This window comes from Artemia sp. Qi Xiang Cuo, chromosome 5 (assembly GCF_049724085.1).
Source record: "Artemia sp. Qi Xiang Cuo chromosome 5, ASM4972408v1, whole genome shotgun sequence".
NCBI classification, from domain to species: Eukaryota; Metazoa; Arthropoda; class Branchiopoda; order Anostraca; family Artemiidae; genus Artemia; species Artemia sp. Qi Xiang Cuo.
Window position 1 is genome coordinate 32,133,046 of NC_142798.1, and position 24,269 is coordinate 32,157,314.

General features: G+C 36.0%; 1 protein-coding gene across 2 annotated transcripts in view; it reads left to right on the top strand.

The window, feature by feature from the left end:
- The window catches only part of Nos (Nitric oxide synthase), a 614,880-nt gene that overhangs the window by 384,504 nt on the left and 206,107 nt on the right, over positions 1–24,269 (top strand). For both annotated transcript variants that reach the window (XM_089089493.1, XM_089089494.1), the window contains exon 11: positions 22,416–22,504. In XM_089089493.1, coding sequence (XP_088945619.1) covers positions 22,416–22,504 — 89 coding nt within the window. The remainder of the gene's footprint in view (positions 1–22,415; positions 22,505–24,269) is intronic.

Below are 24,269 nucleotides of genomic sequence, written 5' to 3' on the forward strand. Positions count from 1 at the left end.
GCTTTGTTGTTGCGATCATTTATCAGTAGTTGTAATAGTAATAAATTTAGTGATTAGAGGAGGCTGCTTTATTATCTTAACAACAAACAACTAACTGAGGTGACGAATTAAGGCTTTAGGCTTTCCCAAGTTGTTCCGTCCAAGGAGAGCAACTCCATCTTTAGAGAATACTTTGTGACTCCTTACGTCTGTTTGATAAAGAGGAATTCCAAAAATCTCCTATCCACTAAAACATTTAGGAAATAGATATTTGACAATTTCTGGAAAGTAAAAAGCAAATTTGAGGCTAATTTTTACTAACTAGTAAAAGTAAAATTTATCTAGACTAGTAAAGGTTATCTAAACTTCAAATATAGTACCAAATTATTTTCTTAGCAAAAAGAAAACTTTGTACTTCACGCTAGTACTTAATGGTCTATTTTTTTGTTGGAAGTCATCGACCATAGAAAACACCCTGAAAGTATTCCTGGAAAGGGTAAAAAATATTATTGCAAATACTATGACTATACATACGTATATGTTTGATAAATAAATTATCTGCTCCACCGATTAGTATCTTACAAGGTCCCCATTTTACTGACATATGGTAGGACATTCACAAGAAAAGGCTATTTGGTATAAAACAAACTCTCTTAGGTCTCTTAGGTATCTCTAGGTTGGGTCTCTTAGGTATCTCAGCTCGATTATTTTACAACTATCGAATATAACCCAAAATTGAGAAAAAAAATAATTTGCTTCATTTTCATCAAATTAAATGAAATTTTTTGTTTAAATTATTTTAAGATATATTTAAAGAGGGCCTTTGTAGAAATTTCTTCTGTCGAGAAAACACTTTCTTCACCCCTTAAGACGTAACAGAATAACCTGTTACGCGGCATAGTCTTGCATTCTTTCTACAAAAGAAATCAGTCAGAACTGTTAACACCTGCCATAATTTGTTCTCTAATTAATATCTTCTGTGGGAAAAGAAAAGATCTTTAACAGTTTTCCCTAAGCAAGTCTTAAGGACTTGAACAGGAAGAGGTTTTGAAAGATGAGTTGGTCTTCATTTTAGAAGAGAGGTTTTTGGAAATTCAATTTCAATATTGAATTCTTGGAAATTCAATAGAAGAGACTTTGAAAGCTAATTTTAAAACTGACCTTATGGAAAACTAATCGATAAATCTTATTTTTCTTTTTTTTTGTGTAAAAGTAGGAAAGATTGATATAACAATAACTAAGAGTTTTTTAGCGCTAAAATGAATGACGCTTGGGGAATAGACACCAGCCCAGTTTACGACCGTGAAGATTCTTGAGTTTCCACTCCTTAATCCTTTCCTAATTTTAATACTTGGTTGATTTTGTTGACATAAGTTTCAGTATTGATGATGTTTTTTTCGTAGTTGAAGCTTCTGACCTGCTCCTCATAGTCCACAGAATATTTCAGAATCCAGGAACTTCCACAGAAACTTCCAGGATTTGATTGGATTTACAGCTGTTTTCTTAGTTTCTTTTTCTCATAAATTATGCCCTATTGCCATGTAGTCTCTCACGTCTTTTAAAAAAAGAAGTGGCGATGTAAGCTTGAAAAATCTCATCTTTATACAACCCTGAAAAAGACTTCTGCCAGCTTTGCTTCTCAGATTATCAGTCTTGGCTTTTTCTTCAATCGAACCTAGCCATTGCTTGATGGCAACTTGATTTTAATTCAAAATTCAACGGATTTGGCCTCATTGATCCGTTGATTTTTTAATTAAAATCTAGTTGCCATCAAGCTCTGACTAATTGGAGAAACACCTAACCTAAAAACCTGTCAGGCATAGACTCCGATTTTTCGAGAAGAGGAATTTTTATGTCGTGATTTCTATGTTTCTGCACATTTCTTTTCTATATTTTTAACAGCTTTGTGGCGGAATTGAAATTTGAACGGTATATTGGGAAAATTATCCCATATATCCTATGTTTAGGCGTTTCTTTCATTTTCTATATTTATTTAACAATGGTTTACATATACCAGTGTGCATTTTGTTGCCCAACTGACAGTGATAATTAGGCTTATGTATAACATTTATTAAATAGAGTTTGAGAAACAAAAATTGTTGGTTGACAAGTTATGTGTTTTTCCGTTTTTTAAAGAAGAGCTCTGTTGCTACCCGGCTAAATGTTTTCAGTTTTAATTTAAAATTTTAGTTTTCAGTAAAAAATTTTGCAGTCGTCTGAGGTTTTGCCCAATTAGAAATTGCCTCATTTATCTTTTTTGCCTAAGACATTTAACAACTTAACAAATTTTGCGATATAAGTTCTGCCTGATATTTATACATCCATGTAGTGAATTGAAGCATTTGAATGCTCATCGCCTCACGGTGGCGACTACGTAGAAAAATTATGAAATATAATTTGTGGAAACAACATTTTTGTTGACAGAATATATAGTTAAATAGGTTCGAAACTAAAAACTTGAAGCTATCATGCTGAATGGAGAGCAACACAGTCTTTATCCGTTTTACCATTTTAGCTCTTTTTTATTAAGTTCTTCATCCCATTTTTGACCGGAAGGTGATTTTATAAACATTTAAAAAAAGTGTACTGGGGTCAAATTTTCGACTGGACTTTTTGTACTTTTTGCCTTATTTTCATCAGTACTGTAAGATGTACTGTAGAAACGACTTTTAAGAAAAACAATACAGTAGAACAAGAAGAATAACGAATGCAGAATAAAGTGTCTTAACATGTCGCACTTGAAAGCTAATAATAAAGAATTGCTCATGGAAAAAAAGAAATTGTAATCAAACAGTTCGTGGTAACGAACTGCAAGTAAGGAGCAACCCGGCTCAATACTAACTGAAACTATAAAAAAAACGGAATTTTGATACCAATAGATACGTAAAAAGAATCGGATTTTTGCTGATTTTAAATATATAAGTGTCATCAAGTTTAGTCTTACCCATCAAAAGTTACGACCCTGAGAAAATTTACCTTGTTTTCGAAAAAAGGGGGAAACACCCCCTAAATTCATAGAATCTCAATGAAAATCACAACATCAGATTCAGCCAGAGAACCCTACTGTAGAGGGTTCAAGCTCCTATATGAAAAAATGTGGAATTTTGTATTTTTTGCCAGAAGAAAGATCACGAATGCGTGCTTATTTGTGTTTTCTTTTTTTTTTTCAGGGGTGATTGTATCGACCCAGTGGCCCTAGAATGTCGCGAGAGACCTCATTCGTACGGAAATTAAAATTTCTAGTGCCCTTTTTAAGTAACCACAAAATTGGAGGGCAACTAGGCCCCCTCCCACGCTCATTTTTTTCCCAAAGTCACCGGATCAAAATTTTGAGATAGTTATTTTGTTCATCATAGTCGAAAAATCTAATAACTATGTCTTTGAGGATGACTTAATCCCCCAAAGTCCCCGAGGGCAGGGCTGCAAGTTATGAATTTTGCCCATTCTTTACATATAGTATTGGTTGTTGGGAAGTATACAGACGTTCTGATGGGGGATTTTTTCTGCTAGGGGGTTGGGGGGAGAGGTTCACGTGGGAGGATCTCTCTTTGGAGGAATTTTTCATTGGCAAAGAGAATTTACATGAAGGGGGCGAAGGAGCCACCCGGCTCAATAGTAACCAAAACTCTAAAAAATTTAATTTTGATACCAATAGATACGTCAAAAAATTCGATTTTTATGCTGATTTTAAATATATAAGTTTAATCAATTTAGTCATACCCATCAAAAGTTACAAGCCTGAGAATATTTGCCTTAGTTTCGGAAAACGGAGGAGATACCCCCTAAAAGTCATAGAATCTTAATGAAAATCCCATCATCAGCTTTAGTATATCAAAGAACCTTATTGTAGCGGTTTCAAGCTCCTATCTGCAAAAATGTGAAAATTTTTGTTTTTTGCCAGAAGAAAGATCCCGGATGCGTGTTTACTCCCCCGCCACTTTTTCTCAAAATAGTCAGATCAAAATTTTGAAATAGCCTTTTAGCCAAAAAAGAGTAAAATTAATATGCAAATTTCGTTTTAATTATTCATGCACGGTGGGTCAAATTCAAAACCTGCATTAATTCGAAAACGTTCAGAAATAAAATAAATAAAACAAGTTTTTTTTTAACTGAAAGCAAGGAGGGACATTAAAACTTAAAACAAAAAGAAATTATTCCGTATATGAAAGGGACTGTCCCCTCCCCAACGCCTCGCTCTTTATGCTAAAGTTTGACTCTTTCTCACAACTCTACATTTTAAAAGAATAAAAAAATTTAGCGTAAAAAGCGAAGCGTTGAAGAGGGGACAGCCCCTTTCATATACGGAATAATTTCTGTTCGTTTTAAGTTTTAACGTCACTCCTTACTTTCAGTTAAATTTTTTTATTTTTTTTTATTTAGTTAGCAAAAACTAAGGGACCATAAAGGAAAAGATAGGACAATAGGCCATTAAAATGTAAGCTCTGTGACGCTCTGTAAATCATCTTCTCCAGGTGGTTGGGTAAGAACAGTACAATGGTGCACCAAGTCTCAGAGCAAATATTAATAAGAGATCTGTTTCCCCATAAGGTTACGGTTTCCCCGCAAGAGGTGCTTAAGAAACTTGCTGTATTTGCAATTTTTCACCAAGTTGTCAAAGAAAATGGTGAGCCAAGTAGGGGAACGGATAAAAGAACGTTAAGATTCTAAAGTATTCAGCCAAAAACTAAAGAAACTTAGAAATTAAAGGTGTCTATAAATGAACGAATAATGAAGTCATTGAGATAATAATGAAGAATCGATTTTGTTATTATTGTAGTTAGTTTAGATGGGGAGTGCGTCTTTAAGACTACCTGAGATTTTTTTTTGACAAATTAGATGTGTATGCACCGACAGTGATATTTAATAATTCTTTCTTGTTTCTAATGTGAAAAATGAATGGGACTATTGTCAATCTCAAATAGTTTCAACGTTAGAGTTAACCTGATCCACTTTCAAATTGACTATCTAGCCCAGTAGAAATAGCGTTTGAGGTCAAACAAATTGCAACAAAAATGATTTTTGCACCAAAAATGCAGAAAAATCAGGAAAACAACATACTAAAAGCCCACCAAAATTCACCAATGGGAAAAAGTTTGACAGGGGGAAAAAGAGGGGAAAGAGGGAAAATTCTGAAAAAATGCCAGGACCTCTGATTTTAGCACTTTAAATACCCAGTCCTACGTAGTTCAAGTCTCAGAACTCGAATTCTACATCAGAATTATTATATCAAACCATTGGGGGTATCTGATAGGGTTAGCAGGAGAAACAGGGGGAAATGAGGAAGACTCAGATTTGCTCAATTTCATCGCTATAAAGACTGTTTCTGATATTACTTGAGACGCAGAATCCAAATCTTTCTTCAGAATACTAGTTTTCCCTCATCAGAAAAAACTGGCAGATGGTGAAAAGAAGGGAAATTGAATTTTCTTTCTTTTTTTTTGGCTGCGGGCCCATTTCAACAAGGATTCGATCACAGTATATTAAGAATCATCACGGTTTATAAAATTGGTACAGATTGATTGTGCTTCGGTAAATCACAGACTTAAAACAAATAAAATAATAAAAAACTTAAAACAGGAACTTAGTTGTTAAAATCATCATCAAGGTCAATGCTTTCTGAATTTTGGCAGTCGGTACCATGACACCCGGCATATACTTTTGTGCAGTGAAGTCCGTTTCTTTTGCAACTGCAACGCTTTGTTTCACAACCTGACTTGCAAGCACGTCGTACCATTCTCAGTAGTGCTTCGGGTGCTGGCTTCGAGTCCATCGTTACAGGTACGTACTTGGTTCTGTCTAGCCACCAACCCCAGTTACATGGGTCTAGATCAGCTGAGCAACCCCTCCATTCCATGACCTGTAGGAAAACTCTGAAGAAGTGAAACTTCGCAGCTGACAATGTCCGAGGCAAGCTTTCAGGGCGGACGAACGAGGTTGAAGCCAGTATCGTCACAAACATGGTGTCACGCAAATCCTGAAGGTTGGTATCAGCTTTAGCCTGATAAAAAAGGAGTGTGAGATTTTCGCCTGGACTTATTATCTGATGCTTTTCTGAGTTCTTCCGGCATAAAAACGGCCGCATTTTTTTGGAATTCTTCATTGATCTTAGCCAATAAAAGTGACACTGGCTTTCCTATGCCGTAGAACCTAGAGGTCGTATCGCATCCCAGGAAAGCATGGATGGGCAGTATGACCTCTGCGACTTCCCCAAGCTTGCTTTTTAGTTCTCTTATGTTGTAGAGTTTGGATGTTCCCGGCTTGGTCTCCGCTCAAAAGAAAAGTGGGTAGCTTCCTGGCTGGCAATGGTGAAGAAGCAAGACGAGCAGGTTTGTGTCATTGCCAACAAGTCAGGTTTCTACCTCACAACAACTTGTCACTGCGGCTGTCGCAATCGTGAAATCTGCATCACCTGAAGCATACACGACGCGACATCCTGACGAGCTTAGCACTCTACCAAGCCGGAGAATGAATTTTCCCTTGTTCTTCGGGTTGTTCAGGAAAAAGTCTTTTTTGAGGGTTACCGTTGTTGTCCCAGTAAAGTCGATATCAGGAGATCTTCTGCCTTTCGATCTTTTTAAGTGAGTCTGGTCTTTTGTTGACGGTGAATCTTCGTATCCGTCCAACACAACCGTAGCATTTCCAAAATGAGCTTTGACATAGCTAGCGTAGGCCAGACATATTTGTCCAAAAGTAGCACCGGTTGTCCAAGGCAATTTATGTAGGAGCCATCCTCCATCTACAACATATTTGTAACTCGTTGAAGGATTCACAGAAGAGCCTTCGATCATTTTCCAGAGGGTATTTGAGAGGGAAGCCTTGTCAGCTGTGCGTAGTAGTTGATATGACCCGAAAAGTACAGGAGGAAAAGAGCAAATTTCATAACCAAGAGTATCCAACAGATCCTGACCGTTGGCAGTGGCTACAGCCACTAGTCGCTGGAACAATAACGTTTGGTCAATCTCGACCGGCTCACCATCAAGCTTCGAAGCCGACTTTCCAGCCATAGTTACGACTTCATCTTTCCTTTTGAGTATAAAAGTCTCTATTGGCTTTCCAACCATCCCTTGCAGTATGTACAACCCAACATCGTTTGCTTCGTCGACGTTGACCTCTGGCGAAGCATTCACTCCGGTAATAATATTTATTAGCTCCTGACCCCTGTTCAACGGCTGCAAAGGCTCAAGGAACTTGAGCAACTTCTGCAAATCTTTGCTGTCTCTCAATATCCTGGACCCCGATGTATCAACGTGCTGGTCGCTTGCGTGGTAAACAGATCCGGTTAAGTCTTGCATGATTGCATTCATTTGAGCTCGCACAGGCATAGATAGTGTCCAGATCGACCGCTGGGCTTCATTCATACCTCTCCCTCTAGTGAGACTGCCAGCGGTCTTCAGAGTTTTCATGAAGACTAGTTCTATAACAAAGTCTGCTACCAGTCCTGACCACGAATCTTCGGTTCCGTTAACTGAAAAGTGACCAGTTTGGAACTTCTCGTATAGTTCTGGCTGCGATTCTTTCAAGCCGACAAGGGTTTGTAAATGAAGACGGGCTGATTTAGCATATGCAATTCGACCACATGCCGCGAAATAAGGAAGCATACTAAACAAGCTCTGAAGATACAGGTCGAAATCTCCAGTCCGTTCAGTGCGAGCCAATACCCGAAGGACTGTGTTCATTACAGAATACTTTTGAATCCACATTATCGCAATCTCAGATTCACTAGCTAGCTTCTTCTTTGCCTGCTCCATTTATTCTATAAGTTAAATCAGTACAGCAGACGCAGACTAGTGTTTCATAGAAATATTTTCGGATGTCAGCTCTGTATGGCCACTGGCTGCGCTCACCATTTGGGGTGCGGGCTCACTTCGTAGACCGTCGGCAGTATCTTCGAAAGCACAGGCAAAAAGAAAGATGTGCAGAGCTAAGTCAAGAAAAGAATGTGCCCTCATTACTATAGAAACAGCTTTGCCAGAGATGGTGTGTTTTAAAGCGTTTGATGCGTAGATCCGTTCAAGGAGTTCAACCTAGCATGCTTCTTCCATAAGATGGCCCGTACACCCAAGAAAACTAATTCTTCCATGAAAGGACCCAAGCATCACTACGATCCCTTTCAAGGGGCTACTGAAAGGCGACGATTCAACCATCATTCTCGCTTTCCAATACAGTGGTTGGTCGAAGGTTACGACAGGAATCTGGATCAGTTTCTTTGCCTTCTCTGCAATAAACATACACGTTGTGTTGATGCACTTGAGAACGGTTGGGTTTAAATCAATCATAGGCTGAAAAACTATCGATGACCGCTTCTGGGTTTGTCCAGCATGAGCTGACTGCATTGCACCTTACCAGCCGACTGGAGAACCTCGCAGAGCTAGCTGAGAATTTACCCACATGATCAGATGTCTGCCATTGTCTCTGAATTCTGGAAGTACCAACTCTACGTAAGTGAACTGATTTGTAAAGGCAGTATGCTTCACGTAAGGGTAGATCGGTATACCAGCTTCTTCTATAATTTCTATCAAGTCAAAATCTTTTCCGGGAAACACGCGTAACTCTTCTTTGCCGCCCGGCGACTTAACATCCAGAATAGCCATACCATGTGAAGTACCGTGCCCATCCAGAGTGTTAGCGTTATGATCGTAATTGTCTGCAATGTACTGGAAAAGAGTGCCTCTTGGTATGCTGAGTTCTTGGTCGGGGCTTTCAGCCATTGCCGCACATCTTTCAAATCGGAGGGCTTCTGCATAGCCAACACAAAAGCCTAAGCTGCGCAGTGTGTCGACAACGTCGCGTGAACCGAACCGATGAGGCATAGACTCAGCCAACCCCAGCTGCATTGGTGGAATAATGCTTCGAGGTCTGGTGTTTTGCATTATTGCCTGCCCTATTGCACTGACCACAAGTTTGGTGTTGTTGTAATTGATCAAAATGGACAGGAAAAGCCGTAGGGATGGAACAAGGAACTCGAGATTGTCCTCTGCCGAAACTAAGGTGGGTATTTGGTCATATTCTTCTATGAACGATATCACAGTCTTTATTTCGCTCTCCACTATTCTTGCAAAAGCTTTCACAATCTCGACTTTTTCTTTCTCCGGATTTACATCTTTTGGTAATTGGTAATAATCCCGAAGAATGCTTGCAGCCGTTTCCCTAAGCGTCTCTATACTTTGCTTCCCAGGAACATCAGAAATGATCACCTTGTCACCGAAATAATCAACTAGCACTTTCTTCAGGTAAACGTTGCTGTATGGTTTCAGATCTGTTTCGGCTACAAACTCCTCCATTTTCTTCAAAAGATCGGTCAGTGTAACCTGCACATCGTCCAGACCGACAAAGAAGTTCGCAGCTTTGTTGGACAATTCTTTTCGAACCTCGTAAGAAGGTATGCAATTTTTCCACTTCTTTACTTCAGGTTCACGACTTAATTTCGAATAGTGCTGAGGCAAGTTTTTTCCAGTCCGGAAGTTCACTGAACAAACTGTGTGATATATAGCATCAACTGCGTGTAGATCAGCAGTAGCTGCATTTAACCTTCCCAAAATGCTGGTTGACCATTCGTCTTGTCTTTGTGAACACAGAACTCTAACACTGGCTTGAAATGTGTCTGTTATAGCAGTCTGGGATGGCGAATAGCCTGGATGACGCGGATCAGCAATGACAGGGGTCGCACAAAACAGACAGTTTTTGTCGAATGGGAATAAAGAACTTGCAGAACGTAAGGATCTATCTACTGCTACTTTCTTGATTACTTGCTGAATCACTTTCATTGCAACGTTTAAGACTAGAAATTCTTCTCTGGTTACTGAAGTCTTTTCGGCAGTGAGCATGAACCTTGTCACCGGGGTTAACTTCGGCAGAATCACCTCTTTCTTTACTGGCAGTATTAATTGTGACGGCAACTTTGCTTCTAAGCGTAGAGAGACTGTTATCATCTCCTTCGCTCTGCAGACAGATTGCACATTGTGAAGCCATACTCGTCTGAAATGAAGATACGCAAGATTCAGTAACAGACAACTTGATGAAGAACTTAATTAGAATATTAATATTAATATTAGAATATTATAATTTAATTAGAATATAATATTATAATATTATATAATTAATATAATTAGAATATTTATATAATTAGAATATAATAATAGAATATTAGAATATAATATTAGAATATAACTTAATTAGAATATTAGAATAATATTAGAATAACAGAGAACTTAATTCACTAACAGAGAACTTGATGTAGAAAGAGGACTGAAGCCGCGAATCTCCTTTATTATTATTATTATTATTATTATTATTATTATTTATTGGAAAACCCGTCATACAAAAAAGGAAAAGAAGGAGCAATAAGCAAAAAAAGCAATACACATAAACTTAGGAGTTATACACGTGGTTTTTAGTGACGAACGCTGGAGCTAAGATCTAAATCAGCTCTTAGAACAAATTACACAAAACGAGAAAGAAAAACTCAATTATACACTGCTCTGGAGGTACGCGACATGTTTCTTTTTTTTAGGCTCCTAAATACTGAACAAACATAAATAATATGAACATCATTGCATCAAGCCGCAATTGGTAAAAAAAAAAATAACCTAAATAATTATCAGTGAATTAAAAAAGATATAGCCTACAGTAGATAATCATATCAACTAGTGTAAATATGACAAGAAACGGTAAAACCAATTAAACGAACCAATCCCCGACGCAAGCAAAAAACTGAACACTTTACACGACTGATAAAATGTTGTCAGTACTCCCTTTTTGTGAAATTGTTTAGATGTTTAAGTAGGGAGATACGGAGCAAAGAAATTCACGAGATTTGTCCTCTTCTTGTAGAAAACTGAAATTGAAGCACAAATTGAACGAACATAGTGAACTGTTGTCAGTGAGGTAACTAACACAGTTTCCACGGATTGATCAATTCAAGCATTAGAATTCGGTTCAAGGAGCCGCAAGATGGCGTTGGTAAAAATAGAAATAAAATGTCATGAAACTAAGTATAGTAGTCACTTAAAAGCAAAAGAATTTTCAATGGTAAAACATAAAAAAAAAATGACTAACGTTCTTGAAGATTTATAAGAAAAATGACCAAATACTCAAAAGAAAACTTACCTATTTTGAGCATTCAACGTGTTACATTTTGGGTAATTCAGTCACTGAAGAGACACTAGATATCAGTCCAGAGAACTCATCGCTAGGTGTCATGCCGAATACTAACTTGTTGATGCCAGGCCTATATCCTGATAGCAGGATGGTCGTATCTTAACATCGCAATGACCTGGAAAATCAAAATCTCCCCTTCTCCCCCCTCCTTTCCCCGTCATAAATGTTCAGGGGACAGAGTAATCGAGATTCTGATGCAAGATTTGGCTTCTACGTTAAAAATTACATCGGAAATCATCTTGACTTGGATCAATCCGAACACTTCTGGATTTTGCGAAATTTCCCCTGGTTCCCCCGTTTTTCTCCTGCCACGGATTTTCCCACGGGTGGATTTTGGTAGGTTTTTAGTATGTTATTCTCTGATTTTTCTGCATTTTTGGTGTAAAAATCATTTTTGTTGCAATTTGTTTGAGGTTGGGCCTTTTTTTTAGCTATTTCTACTAATCCGTACTAATCCGGGCTAATCCGTGCTTCATATCAGTGTAGCTCTTCTCGCCTTAATTTTCTAACTTGTCAACTTTCGTGTGAACTGATCGTTTTGTTTGCCCATTATCTAGCTATAGCTTGTTTAAACAATCTATATGCTGCTAAAGTTTCAGAAAGTTCCTTATTCTTGCTAAAATGACAGTGGAGTAATAACATATGAATTTTTTATCGGGAAAGACTCGCACAAGGCAAAGTTTGTGACTTGTCTTACTGTTCCAGTCCATTTGGCTAGGTCTCCTGAGAGATTCCATGATACATTTGTTTGATTATCTTAGGAAATATTTATTTACTGGACCGACTAGCTTAACAAACTGAAAGTAATTTAAATGGGCTGTCAAAAAGACACTTTTGTCTGCAATTTGCTGGCTTAGAACCCAGTGACGTCTAGAAGTAAGAAATCAGGGGGATATTATACACATTGGGTCTTCAGTTGGTTTTTAGAAAAAAGGCATGAAAACTATCCAATTTCGGGCTCAATTGGACATCAGATATATCATGGTACTTTAGAATTTTTCTTATAAGAACTAAAACCTAACAGCACAACAATTGTTTCGACAAAAGTAGGCTTTAGGGGGTACACGGCCAAACCAAAACACAGAATGAATATTTTATAGCTAGTGCCGTAACTAGTGTAGTGGCGTATAGGTCAATAAAGATAGTAAACAAAATAATCTTTAAAGTCAAACTGTGAGCCTTTAGAAGGGGTTCAGTGTTTTTTTGTTTTTTTTTCTGGACTGACTTTATTACCCTGACCCACGACTGGATTTATAGAGTTGAATTTTTGTTATGGCACAACAGGTAGGCTATATTTTTTCCCTAGTGTTTTTTTGTTACTATTGCTGTGAATGATGAATATGGCGAAATCTAAGAACTATTTATAAAAAATCGGACTCGTACAACTTTAAAAGGTAACTGGAAAAAAATATGATTGAGTTGCAGGTATAAAAAATGCATCTGTATAAACAAAAAAAAAAACAATTTCTTACAAATAATTGTGGTTTCGTCATTTAGGATTCTTTTTTTATCTGTTTTCCAGCTTCTGATTAGTCTATAGTTAATTTTAGAAATTTGAAATCAATTATTTCTATCTGCACGTTCAAATTATTTGATCACAGGTGATATATCGTCTTGATGCACGATTTGCAATGCAAAAACAGTTGTTTTTTTTTTCAAGTCAGTAAAATGTCCGTTTTGCCAGACTATTCAGTTCAGTGGCCACACGTATAAGTTATAATTTAGAAGAAGAACTGTTTATTTGATTAAATCAACATAACAAAAAACATATACCCCCAACAGAGAGCAAAGCTCGTAAAATTGGGTATTAATAATAAAAAAAAAAAAAAAAAAAAAAAAAAAAAAAAAAAAAAAAAATTTCCTCATCATAACAAAAGAGAGAAAGAAAAAAAAAACCTGGTTAAAGAAAAAAACAAAAAACATAACAAACATAAAGAAAACAAACGCTGGACAAGTGGGGCATGGAAGGCTATCCCAACATGGGTAACAAATATAAACAAAAAAAAATAATAATAATAATAAAAAAAAAAATTCTATTCCACCATCACAGGTCAATACATAATTTTAATATTTTCTTCATTAGAACTGATATTTGCCTAAATGACTCAATTTGAATTCTATCTTTCAGCCTATATTTATTTGAAATAAATGGTATTTGGTATCTAATTGAAAATCTAGATCTTTCACAATTAACAAAGGGAATTTGATATGTTCCAGAACACCTAAGAGCCGAAGGAGGGGGCAGAATCAACAGAGATTTTTTATAAAAATAACTACTAGGATCATGTATTTTAAAATACCATATTGATATATAAGTTCTCTTATATGTTTCAGATCTAATAAATTCAAGAAAAGAAATAATGTTTCAGTTTCCGATGCATCTCTAAGTTTTGATGGACGATGTAAAAAATTTCCAAGTATTCTCACTGCTTTATTTTGAAGGATCTGTAGGGGTTTTATATGCGTCCAAAAAGTAAAGGGGTTTTATATGCGTCCAAAAAGTAAATATAAGCTCTGTATAAGCTTATATTCAACGATCGGCACACTTTACAACTATCTAAAAGATTTCAAGGGGGTGTTACTACTGGATCAATCTTGTTCCTGGCGATGCTTCCATCCCTTTCATCTCTGTGCAGGTAAGGATGTGAATGCAAGCTTTTGTTCCGCACTCATAATAGTTCTGTAATAAGAGGGATGCCGCAGAGCAGGTCATATTGTGTACACTGGATACCGAAAGATAGGAATAGAGGAATGGATGCCAGTTAGAGTTTTAACTCCTTTTTTTCCATAGCACTAGCTATTTTACACATTCACCAAATACAAAAAAGTACAAAAATAAGTTGTGTTTCGTGCTACCTAGAACGATTGAGGGTAACTATCCCCCTTCCCAGACCCCTTTTCCCCCAAACAGATACAAATTTTGAGATAGCCATTTTGTTCAGCATAGTTGAAAGGTCCAGTAACTATGCCTTTAGAGATAAAATTAATATCCACAGCCCCTGGGGAAAGGGCTGCAAGTTACGAAATTTGACCATTGTTTTTCAACTAAAAGTAAGGAGCAGCTTTAAAACTTAAAACACACAGACATTTTTCCGTATATTGAGGCGGACTGCCCCCTCCACAAAACCTCGCTCTTTACGCTAAAGTTTGACTTCTTGTTCCAACTCTTAAAGAACGATTCTTAAAACAAAGGGGCTGTTTAATTAGAATAAGAAAATTTAAGAAAATTCAAAAGAGAAAAACGGGTTTAATTTAAATCAAGCAATGAACAAAACGTACTAAAAATAAACACAACGAAAAACCACTAATTAATAAAAAAAATCCGAATATTTTAACTTAACATCAGGGAGTCTTTATCAACGTAAAAGAAAAAAAAACAGAGAAAACAAAAATAATTTAAATCATAAAAAAAGACTAAAAAAACAACACAATAAGAAGGAGCGAGAAAAAAAGAAACAGAAGACAAACAAATAAATAAAACTCACATTTTAATAAAAGCTCCTCAGTACTGCTTAACTGTACACACAAAAACAACAAAATCTCTAGATATTTTTCCTCTATAGGATCAGATTGTCAAAAGGGATATGTCTAAAGTAAAATACTATATTTATTTAAAAGGAAATTCACAAAAAAAAACACGTCACCGCCCCTGATTAAATTTACAGGTTAAAACCTTTGAGCTATTTAGATACGGCAAAACAGTTCAACGAAACTCGTGCATTGTAAATTAAATAAAAATTATATTTGCAAGTTTAGCTGCAGTCCGTTGACTCTTGCCAGCCTTGACCTCTTCCCGATTTTCACTTACATGGTTGTTACTTGTTCGAGGACTATTATGTAAATTACTAATATTAGAAAATGTTACTGTGCCACTTAATCAAACTATTATAAATTTAATTAATTCTAAAATCTCCTTCATCTATATTAATACTAATACCCCCATATGTATTATTTGAATTTCAATAATTTCTCTAAAGCTTTGTAAGAGGCCTATAGATGTATCTACAGGGTGGGCGGAAAGTAACTCCCTATTTTGATTAATAAAACAATATACATTATATTTATTTATTCTAAAAAAATTAATCATACAAGGTAGGCATAAATTTTAAGTTATCTCTAAAATTCAATATGTGCCCCAGATCTTTCCACCAGCTGCTGCAAACGTTCAGGAATGGCATCCACTGACTTTCTTAGAAACTCCACTGGGATGGTGGACATGACTCCCTTAATTCGATCTTCCAGTTCTTCGAGTGTCTTTGGTATGGAGCGGTAGACTTTTTCCTTGACCCAACCCAAAAGAAAAAAGTCGTAGGGTGTCAAATCCAGGCTCCTGGATGACCATTTATGTGGACCCCGACGTCCGAACCAACGCCCCGGACAGCGAGGATCCAGCAATTCGCGGACAACAAGAGCAAAGTGGGGTGGGGCGCCATCTTGCATAAATATCAACTCGTCGATGTTTTCCCATGTGCTGACAACTAGCCAGACTCTATCACGCAACATATCAAGGTATCGTTCAGCATTCATGGTGTTGCGCAGAAGAAATGGGCCCACAACCTGATCTGAGGTGATACCACACCACACCGTTACTTTGGGTCGATTTTGCTGTTTTTCAACTGTCATCATAGGATCCTCTCCTGCCCAGTAGTGGAGTTGTGACGGTTGACAAAGCCTCCGACGTGAAACACAGCCTCGTCAGTCCAGAGGATGTTGCGGAAGAGATGGGGCCACTCTTCATGCCAAGCCAGCATGATTTCTCCGAACTCCATGCGAATGTCACAGTCCTCATCCGAGAGTGATTGGCAGTAGTGCGGCTTCCACGTACGCCAGTTCAACTCTTTCTTGAGCACAGTTCGCACTGTGTAGCGGGTGAGTCCACTTTCCCGAGCTGCTTGGCCAGTTGACTTTCCTCGACTATGCTTGAACATTGCTTGGACTGCGTGCACTGTCTCCTGGGTCGTGGATGTCGAAGGGCGTCCACTTCAGGGAACATGTACCAAAGATCCTGTGGTCGTGAGTTTTGCGTGACAGTTTCTGATTGTTTTTGGTTCCACGGGGGCACGTGGTCCATGAATAATCCGCCACCATCGTTGAACTCGTACGACAGATTGCCAAACTTCATATCGTGACTCCAGCTGGGCACGCTCCTGAAGTGTTAACTGCTGAGCCATGTTACAGTTTTATCTGAAATCAAAAACAAAACTCTCAATAAAATTGTACCATTTGAGAGAATTAATCATAAAAATATGACAAAGCAGTAACAAATTATATGCAATTTATAAATAATTTAAAATAGGGAGTTACTTTCCGATTTTGGTCAAATAAAATATAGTGATGCGTAACGTCAATGACTGCTCTGCTACAGCTGATTCAAAATTGCATTCAATTGCAATTGCATTTTTATGTTCCTGCATTCTATTTTCTAAGTTTTGTTGTGTCCTTCCTAAATAAAATTTACCATAAGAACGCGGAATTTTGTATACACCTTTTTATGTTTTTTGGAATCTTATCTTTTACATTATTCAGTAAAGAAACTATTGTTTGTCTGGATTTAAATGCTGTTTTTATATTATGTTTGTTTAATTCTCTTCTTAATATCTGTGATACAATTGATACATACGGTAAATTTGTGTAATTTATTTGTTGATTTGACCCATCATCGTCTAATATTACTGGTTCCGTTAACTTTTTTTTCTTTTTTCAATTATTTGAGAAATCATCTCTTCAGGGTATCCAATACCTATTATAATATCCTTGATGAAAATTAGTTCATTACTTATGTATTCCTTTTCAATTGCAAAAATGTTTGCAATTGAAAAGGGAACATGAAAAACAAAAAATATCAGCTTATAAGCCTAAACATCACCCAGGACCAAGTGTGGTTAATTTAAACAAAAAGAACATAGCCAAAGAAGAAAAGAAGTACTAGAGAAAGGTGTAAAATTTGGACATAATCCTGAAAAATTAGCAATAGAGGGAATAATTTCAAAGGTGGAGACAGGAATTCATAAGTTGTCAAAAGATGTTAATAATGTAGAGAATTTAAGACTGGGGCTTTTGAACATTTTGAAAAAGTATTTGACAATGTGCAAGAAAACCTTAAGAAGAAAGATATACAGATTTTGAAAGATATAAAAACAGATGATTCTCTAATAATAACGAAAGCTGATAAGTGTAATGCTGTATTAATTCTAGAAAAAGATTAATATGATGATAAAATGGAAACAATTCTAAAGGATAGTTCAACATAGAAAAAACTTAATACAGACCCAACTGCATCGTATGTAGCAAAATTCAGAAAGGATTTACAGGACCTTAAGACTAACGGAAATATCAAACCACAGATGTATTATAAGTTCCTTCCGAAAGGATCAGTCTGCCTTCGGGATCAAAGGATCATTTCTTCATTTGATAGGGTATTAAAATTAGTATTACTAGCATACATAAGTAATTAAATAATTTTCATCAAGGATATTTTAATAGGTAATGATTACCCTGAAAAGATGAATTCCCAAATAATTGAAAAAAGAAAATAAATTAATCGAAACAGCAATATTAGGAGATGATATCTCAAATCAACAAATAAATTTCATAACTTTACCGTACGTACCAATTCTATCACAGAAATTAAGAAGATAATTAAACAAACATAATATAAAAACAGCACTTAAATCCAGATAAACAATAGGTTCTTTACTGAATAATGGAAAAGATAGGATTCCAAAAAAAAGACAGAATGCAAAATCCCAGGGCCTTGTGGTAAATTTTATTTAGGAAGGACAAAACGAAATTTAGGAAATAGATTGCAGCTACATAAAATGCTATTGACTGTTCGCTAAAATATAATCAAAAACTAGAAATGTTTGAATCAGCTGTAGCCGAGCATTTATTTGACTTTCCTCATCACAATATACTATTTGACCAAACACATATTGTAGATACATCTACAGGCCTCTTAGAAAGCTTTAGAAAAATTATTGAAATTAAAAAGAATTATCTATAGGGGTATTAGTACTAATAGTGATGAAGGAGATTTTAGAATTAATTCAGTCTATAATAATTTAATTAAGGGGCAGATAATCTTTTTAATAGAGGTAATTTACATTATAGTCCTCGAACAAATGACAACTGTGTAAGCGAAAGTTGGGAAGAGGTCAAGGCTGGTAAGAGTCAACGGACTGCAGCTAAACTTGCCAATCAAAAAATTCGTTGAATTTATAATGGATGAGTTTCGTTCACCTGTTTTGCCATGTCTAAATAGTTCAAAGGTTTTAACCTGCAAATTTAATCAGGGATGGGGACCTGGGGTTTGTTTTTTTGCAAATTTCATTTCCAATAAATATATTATTTTATTTTAGACAGACCCCTTTTGCCAAACTGATTCTATAAAGGAAAAATATCTAGAGATTTTGGTGTTTCTATTCTTTGTACAGTTAAGCAGTATTGAGGAACTTTTATTAAAATGTGAGTTTTATTTATTTATTTGTCTTTTTTCTTTTTTTTCTCTCTTTCTTGTTGTGTTGTTTTTTTGTGTTTCTTTTTTAATTGTTGTTGTTGATTATTAACGTCTCCTCTAGAAGCCAGCTTCTGTTGAGACGATCTTCTTTGTTCCACACTTTTCTATGTTTCTTGACGGGATAATCTGAAACAAACAACTTTTTTTTTCCAATTTAATCTTTTTTAATTATTTAAATTATTTTTGTTTTCTCTCTTTTATTGCGTTGATAAACATAAGATTTGAGCCGTTTTAGCCGAGCAGTTAGCGCTCCGGAGTTGAAATCCTGAGGTCAGGGGATCGAGTCGTGGTGTCGCTGGTTATTTGTTTCGGAACGGGGTCAATGGTGTAACCCTGTAACACTGTGAGCTCAGCCAGAGTAGACCTAGCTCTAAATGGGTGCCTGGAGAAAAACACGGGAAGCGTCGGATGATTTGCCCCCAGCCACGCATTGCACTCCCGGCCGAAGGTATTGAATCAGGAGATCGGTACCTGCGCTGCGCAGATCTTTGGTCAGCATACGAAAAAGTTTTAAAAACAGGAAAAATTTATAAAGGCTCCCGGATGGGGAGTTGAAATGTTCGGAATTTTTGTTAATTAATGTTTTTTTGTTGTGTTTGGTTTTAGTATCTTTCTAGTACATTTTGCTCCTTACTTGATTTAAATTAAGCCCGTTTTTCTCTCTTAAATTTTCTTAAATTCTCATAAATGGAAAAGCAGCGTGGTCTAAGAAATTATCTACTAGAATAAGAAGATTTTTTAAAAGCTAAAAAAAAAACTTTAGAGTAAAAAATGAAGTAATGAGGAGGGGGTAACCCCCCCCCTTGTCTATGGAATAATTTCTGTTTTTTTTAGTTTTTAACGTTGCTCCTTACTTTCAGTTGATAAAAACTTCTTTTTCTAATTTTTATCAAGGATCACATTTTTCCAATCAATTCAAAACATTTTGTTAGCAATAACAAGACTGAATATGAAAACAAGTCACACTATAGCAGAAAAAAAAACTTGAAAAAGCAGATGGTTGGACATTGTTGCCAATTTATACTAACAACTCCTAAAATTGGTTATCAACAATAATAATATAGAGAAAAAATTATGGGAAAAAAACTACAAAAAAATAAACTAAAAAATAGAGAACACTAAAAAATAGAAAAATAAATATAAATCAAACGATAAAACAAATGGAAATCAAATTTTCTTTCTAAAATTTAACATTGCCAAATTGCTGGGTTTTTTAAATACACTTTTTAAGTTGTGGCACATTTTCAGCTTGACGAACGAAATCTGGAAACGAATGACCTTTTCTTTAAACTGAGACAAACCTTTGTGCTCAATAAATTTTGACTGGTACCATTACAATTTTTCATATTTGAAATCGTCATAAAATGGAGTTTATTTTTCCGTATATGCTGTTTCCAAACTTCCGTGTTTTTTTTTTTTTAGTTTTTAATACTATTTGCGCGCGTCACCCTGTACTTGCAGTTCGTCACTACGAACTGTTTGATGTATGCAATGCCTGTTATGTAGTTTTATGTTCTTTGAAGCCCTGATTATCAAGAAATTATCTTTAAAAAAAAAAAAATCTTTTAACATTCATCCCAAACAGACGAAGCTAACAAAAGCTTTAAAATGTTGAACATCTATCCATCCCGATATATGGTAGAGCATTATTAAAGCCAGCAATGTATATTTTTTGTTAGTTTCCTTACTAATTTTGTGGATTTGCTATTATTTTTGAGCTTTTTTCTCATAATAATTTGCGGCTGAATTTCGCTGATTTGGCTCATAATACCAAACAAAGTTAATTTTTAAAAATACAACTTATGCAGAAAGTCTTGGGCCAAATTTGGCTCATTAGCTGCCCCCTTTCCCTACTAATGAACCAAATATGATCCTAAACTATCTGCAAATATTTACATCTTTTAAAAATTGACTTTATTTGGTATTGTAAGACAAATTTGTATGAGAAATCAGCCAAAAAATTATAACAAATCCAAGAAATTAGCTAACTTTTTCTTATTGTATAGGGTAAAAAAAAAATCTGTTGAAATATAAGCACTTGACATTGTATGAAGTCTTTATTTGCTCAGATCAAGTACTTCATTCTGAAATGTTAAACACAAATTTTTCGGAAAGTGGTTGACAACCCTATATAGGCTTGTTCTGAAAGTGAGTGTTTGAGTGAGTAGTTGCAAATATTCTGAATGAAATTACGTCAAACGACAAAAAAAAACGCTCTGGACCAATTCAGCCTATTAAATAAAGCGACTCCTTGTATATATTCTATCTTCTGCTTAAATATGCATATGCTTGCATATTATAAGCTTAATAATGCATAAATACCTGAGCCTATTCTCAGAGTTAGTATGTGTATGAAATGCCACACTTTCATCCTGTTGAAAGTTTTGTAAAATAAAAAGAAGTTTAAGAAAAAAACAAGAAAAAATATGTTTATTTACATTATATGGACATGAGTCTGTTTATTCAAAGTTTAATAATACAGAGAAGGCAAAACCTGTATTCAAAATCCATATATCTAAGAAATGGCATGGTTTCATTCTGTTTGAAACCTGATATCTGTTAAAACTATAAAGAACTTGAAAAGAAGATTAAGAAAAAGTATGATTATTTACCTTTCATGTGTTTATTTACCTTCATAACAGACAAATGGCTAAACCTGTTGTAAAAGTTAGTTCATTTATGAAAAGCCATGTTTCACGCTATCTGAAACCTGGCACCAAATAAAAACTATGCAGAACTTAAAGAGAAAAGTAAGAGAAAGCATGTTTATTTACCTTACATGTACAGATGCCTGTTTATTCAAAGCTTAATAATATACAAATGCCTTAACCAATAGTCAAAATAAGCAGCCTATATTTATGAAAACCCATGCTTCTATTCTAACTGAAAACCGGACAAATATTGACAACTATAAAGAACTAGAAGAGAAAAATAGGGAAAAATCCGTTTATTTGCCAAAATAAATCAGAATAAGTAAAACGGAATTCCAAAATAAATCAGAATTCCGCGCTGCCGCTGGTTCAAATTTGGAACGGATGATACAGTTTCTTAAGCGGGGCTCCCACGGCGTCAATAAAGTTAATAAAGCTGTCCACAAAGCTAATAAACCGTTTTCCTCGCATAACTTTGTTGACTTTACTGCGGCCGGAAAGAAGTTAAATTTTATTTAACTTTTTCAAGGAAGTCCGCTAAATTCAGCCAATAACTGAAGACTTGTGGAAAATTTCGAATCAACCACAAACAAATTAGTTCCTACATATATAATAGTGCATATTTGTTTAAATATTTAGCTTGGTAAAAGAAACACAAAATATTTTTATTTACTATTAAAAGAAAAAATGCTTAAAAAAATGGTTTTCAGGCTCCATGTCTGAGTATTTCAGTTACTTTCTATGAAAAACTGCTGTTAAGTCAAAAAGATGAAATCCTTGTGTGAGCGGGACAAACTTTATGGTTCGTACTTTCATGACAAACTTTATTAACTTTATTGACGCCGTGGGAGCCCCACATTATACCTGCCATGCATGTGCATGCACTTTACAGTGCATTATGGCAATGGTCTAAAGTAGCGATACTAGGAGGTTATATTTCTAAAATGATCGTGATACGTGTCTACCACGTTGGCCACACTGTTTTTTTATTATTATTATTAATATTGAGCTAATAAATTTGCCGATTGTCTGGCTCATATTACCCCGGTTGATTTCATTCATCTTTGACATATTCTTTTTCTGTATCAAGAATGACTAGTAATAAATTTTAGGAGCCTGCCTGGAAAACATTTGATTGGAAGAAAAGGAGTTTGCACCATAATGGCGTTTCAAGGAAATTTCACTTCAAAGAAATTGCAAGGTATGTTTTCAGTCTCGCATGTTCGTGTGGGGTTCCCGGCCTTATCTCCTATTGATACATTATGATTTGAAAGACTGTATTCCTTAGCTTCGTGTAATGTTTCCAACTCATTGGATTATTGTTGTTTTTAGACTCTCTGAAAATCTCTCAGCTTGATTAGAAGTTTCTACATGTGTGCTGTTTTTAAGCTTAAATATAATCATTTAAGCAAAAAAAGGGCTTCTTATGATAAATCAGTTGAATATTTTACATGATCCGAAGCCGTAGATATGGAATGAAATCATTTTTACAATGACATACTACCCAGTGAGAATTATCGCTATCACTGAATCGTAAATATAACCTACAGAATGTATTTTATTTGAACCAAATTCCTTAACTAAAGTTGAAAAGTTGAAAAGGTTGAAAAAGCCAGCCATGTTTAATGATCATGTTAACAAATATGGTTTTAACATTAAAACAAATTTCAAATAATCCCAACCGACCATCCCAAAAATTAAATTCAGAAAAAAATTCCGAAAATGATTGAAAGTAAAGAGCAAAAGTGGACATTAAGGCCACCGATGCTTTCCTTACCTTAGACCTTAGTTCCTCCAGTGCCTCCAGAGGTGCACAGGCGTCAGTTAGTAGCCTCCAATCTTCCTTCAAGTGGGCCGCTGCGTATATGTATCCCACCCTGGGATGTGATTTGTCTGGAGGGCTCTTCTGCCACGTTTCTACGTTCTACATAGCGTGTTCTTTGATCTTCCTCGTGACGGGTGCCTTCCAGTTGCCAGTGGAGGAGGATTAGCAAATCTATGATATGGCATACGAAAGATATGTCCAAGGTATCACCATCTTTTTTGCCTGACAACAGAGTTAATGTATGGTGGGCATGTGCGAGTACGGTCACGACGTTGCTGATATAATCTCTCCAGTTGATCCTTAGGATTCGGTGAAGGCAACTATTTTCAAAGGTGGTAAGAAGTCTCTCCTATTCCACGGCTAACTTTAGGCATTCCATGGAGAAACTCAGAACAGATTCAAACATTGTTCTGGAACAGTCCGAGTTTCAGCTTCTATGAGTATACTGTGGATTTGTTGTTCTCCACCCAAGTGAAGATCAAAGGCAGTTTGAAGTCTTCCTAGTATTATGGTCGAGAAAATCTTCACCGAGATTGAGATAAGATTGATGCCTCTGTAGTTGCTGCATTATCTTGCACTTCCTTTCTAGAAGATTTTGACTATAGTTTCTGTTCTCGATTCTTTAGGGAACCTTTCGGTCCGCCAAAGGAGTGAGAAGACGGATATCCAGATGGACAAGATTTGTCTCAGGTTGGACTTTGAAATACATTTCCGTTGATATACGGTCTTTACCGGGAACCTTTCCATTCTTTAAGTGTTTTAGCTGCTGATAGTATCTAATCGGCTGACGGCTTGTCGTCCCTGATGCTAAGATTTAAGGTAGGTTGGTTTAGTATATCAGGTAGAACTACGGTTGCGGGATGATTTAGAAGAGATTAAAAAAAAACTATCCTGTCGTTCCTATTGTTCTTCCACGTCTGTCACGAGCCTCCCTCCTTCATTGTTTACTAGGCATTCGTGTGAACTTTACTTGCCTACTATCTCTTTGGTAAGGGTTCGTGTGTCTCCGCGGCTTACTGCTTCTTCGGCTTGCCTTGCCTTTTCATTCAATTATTGCCGTCTGTCGGACCTGACACTTTTGTGTACTTTTTTATTAGCTTCGTCCTACTCCAGGCTCTTGGTCGACATTAATTGACCATTT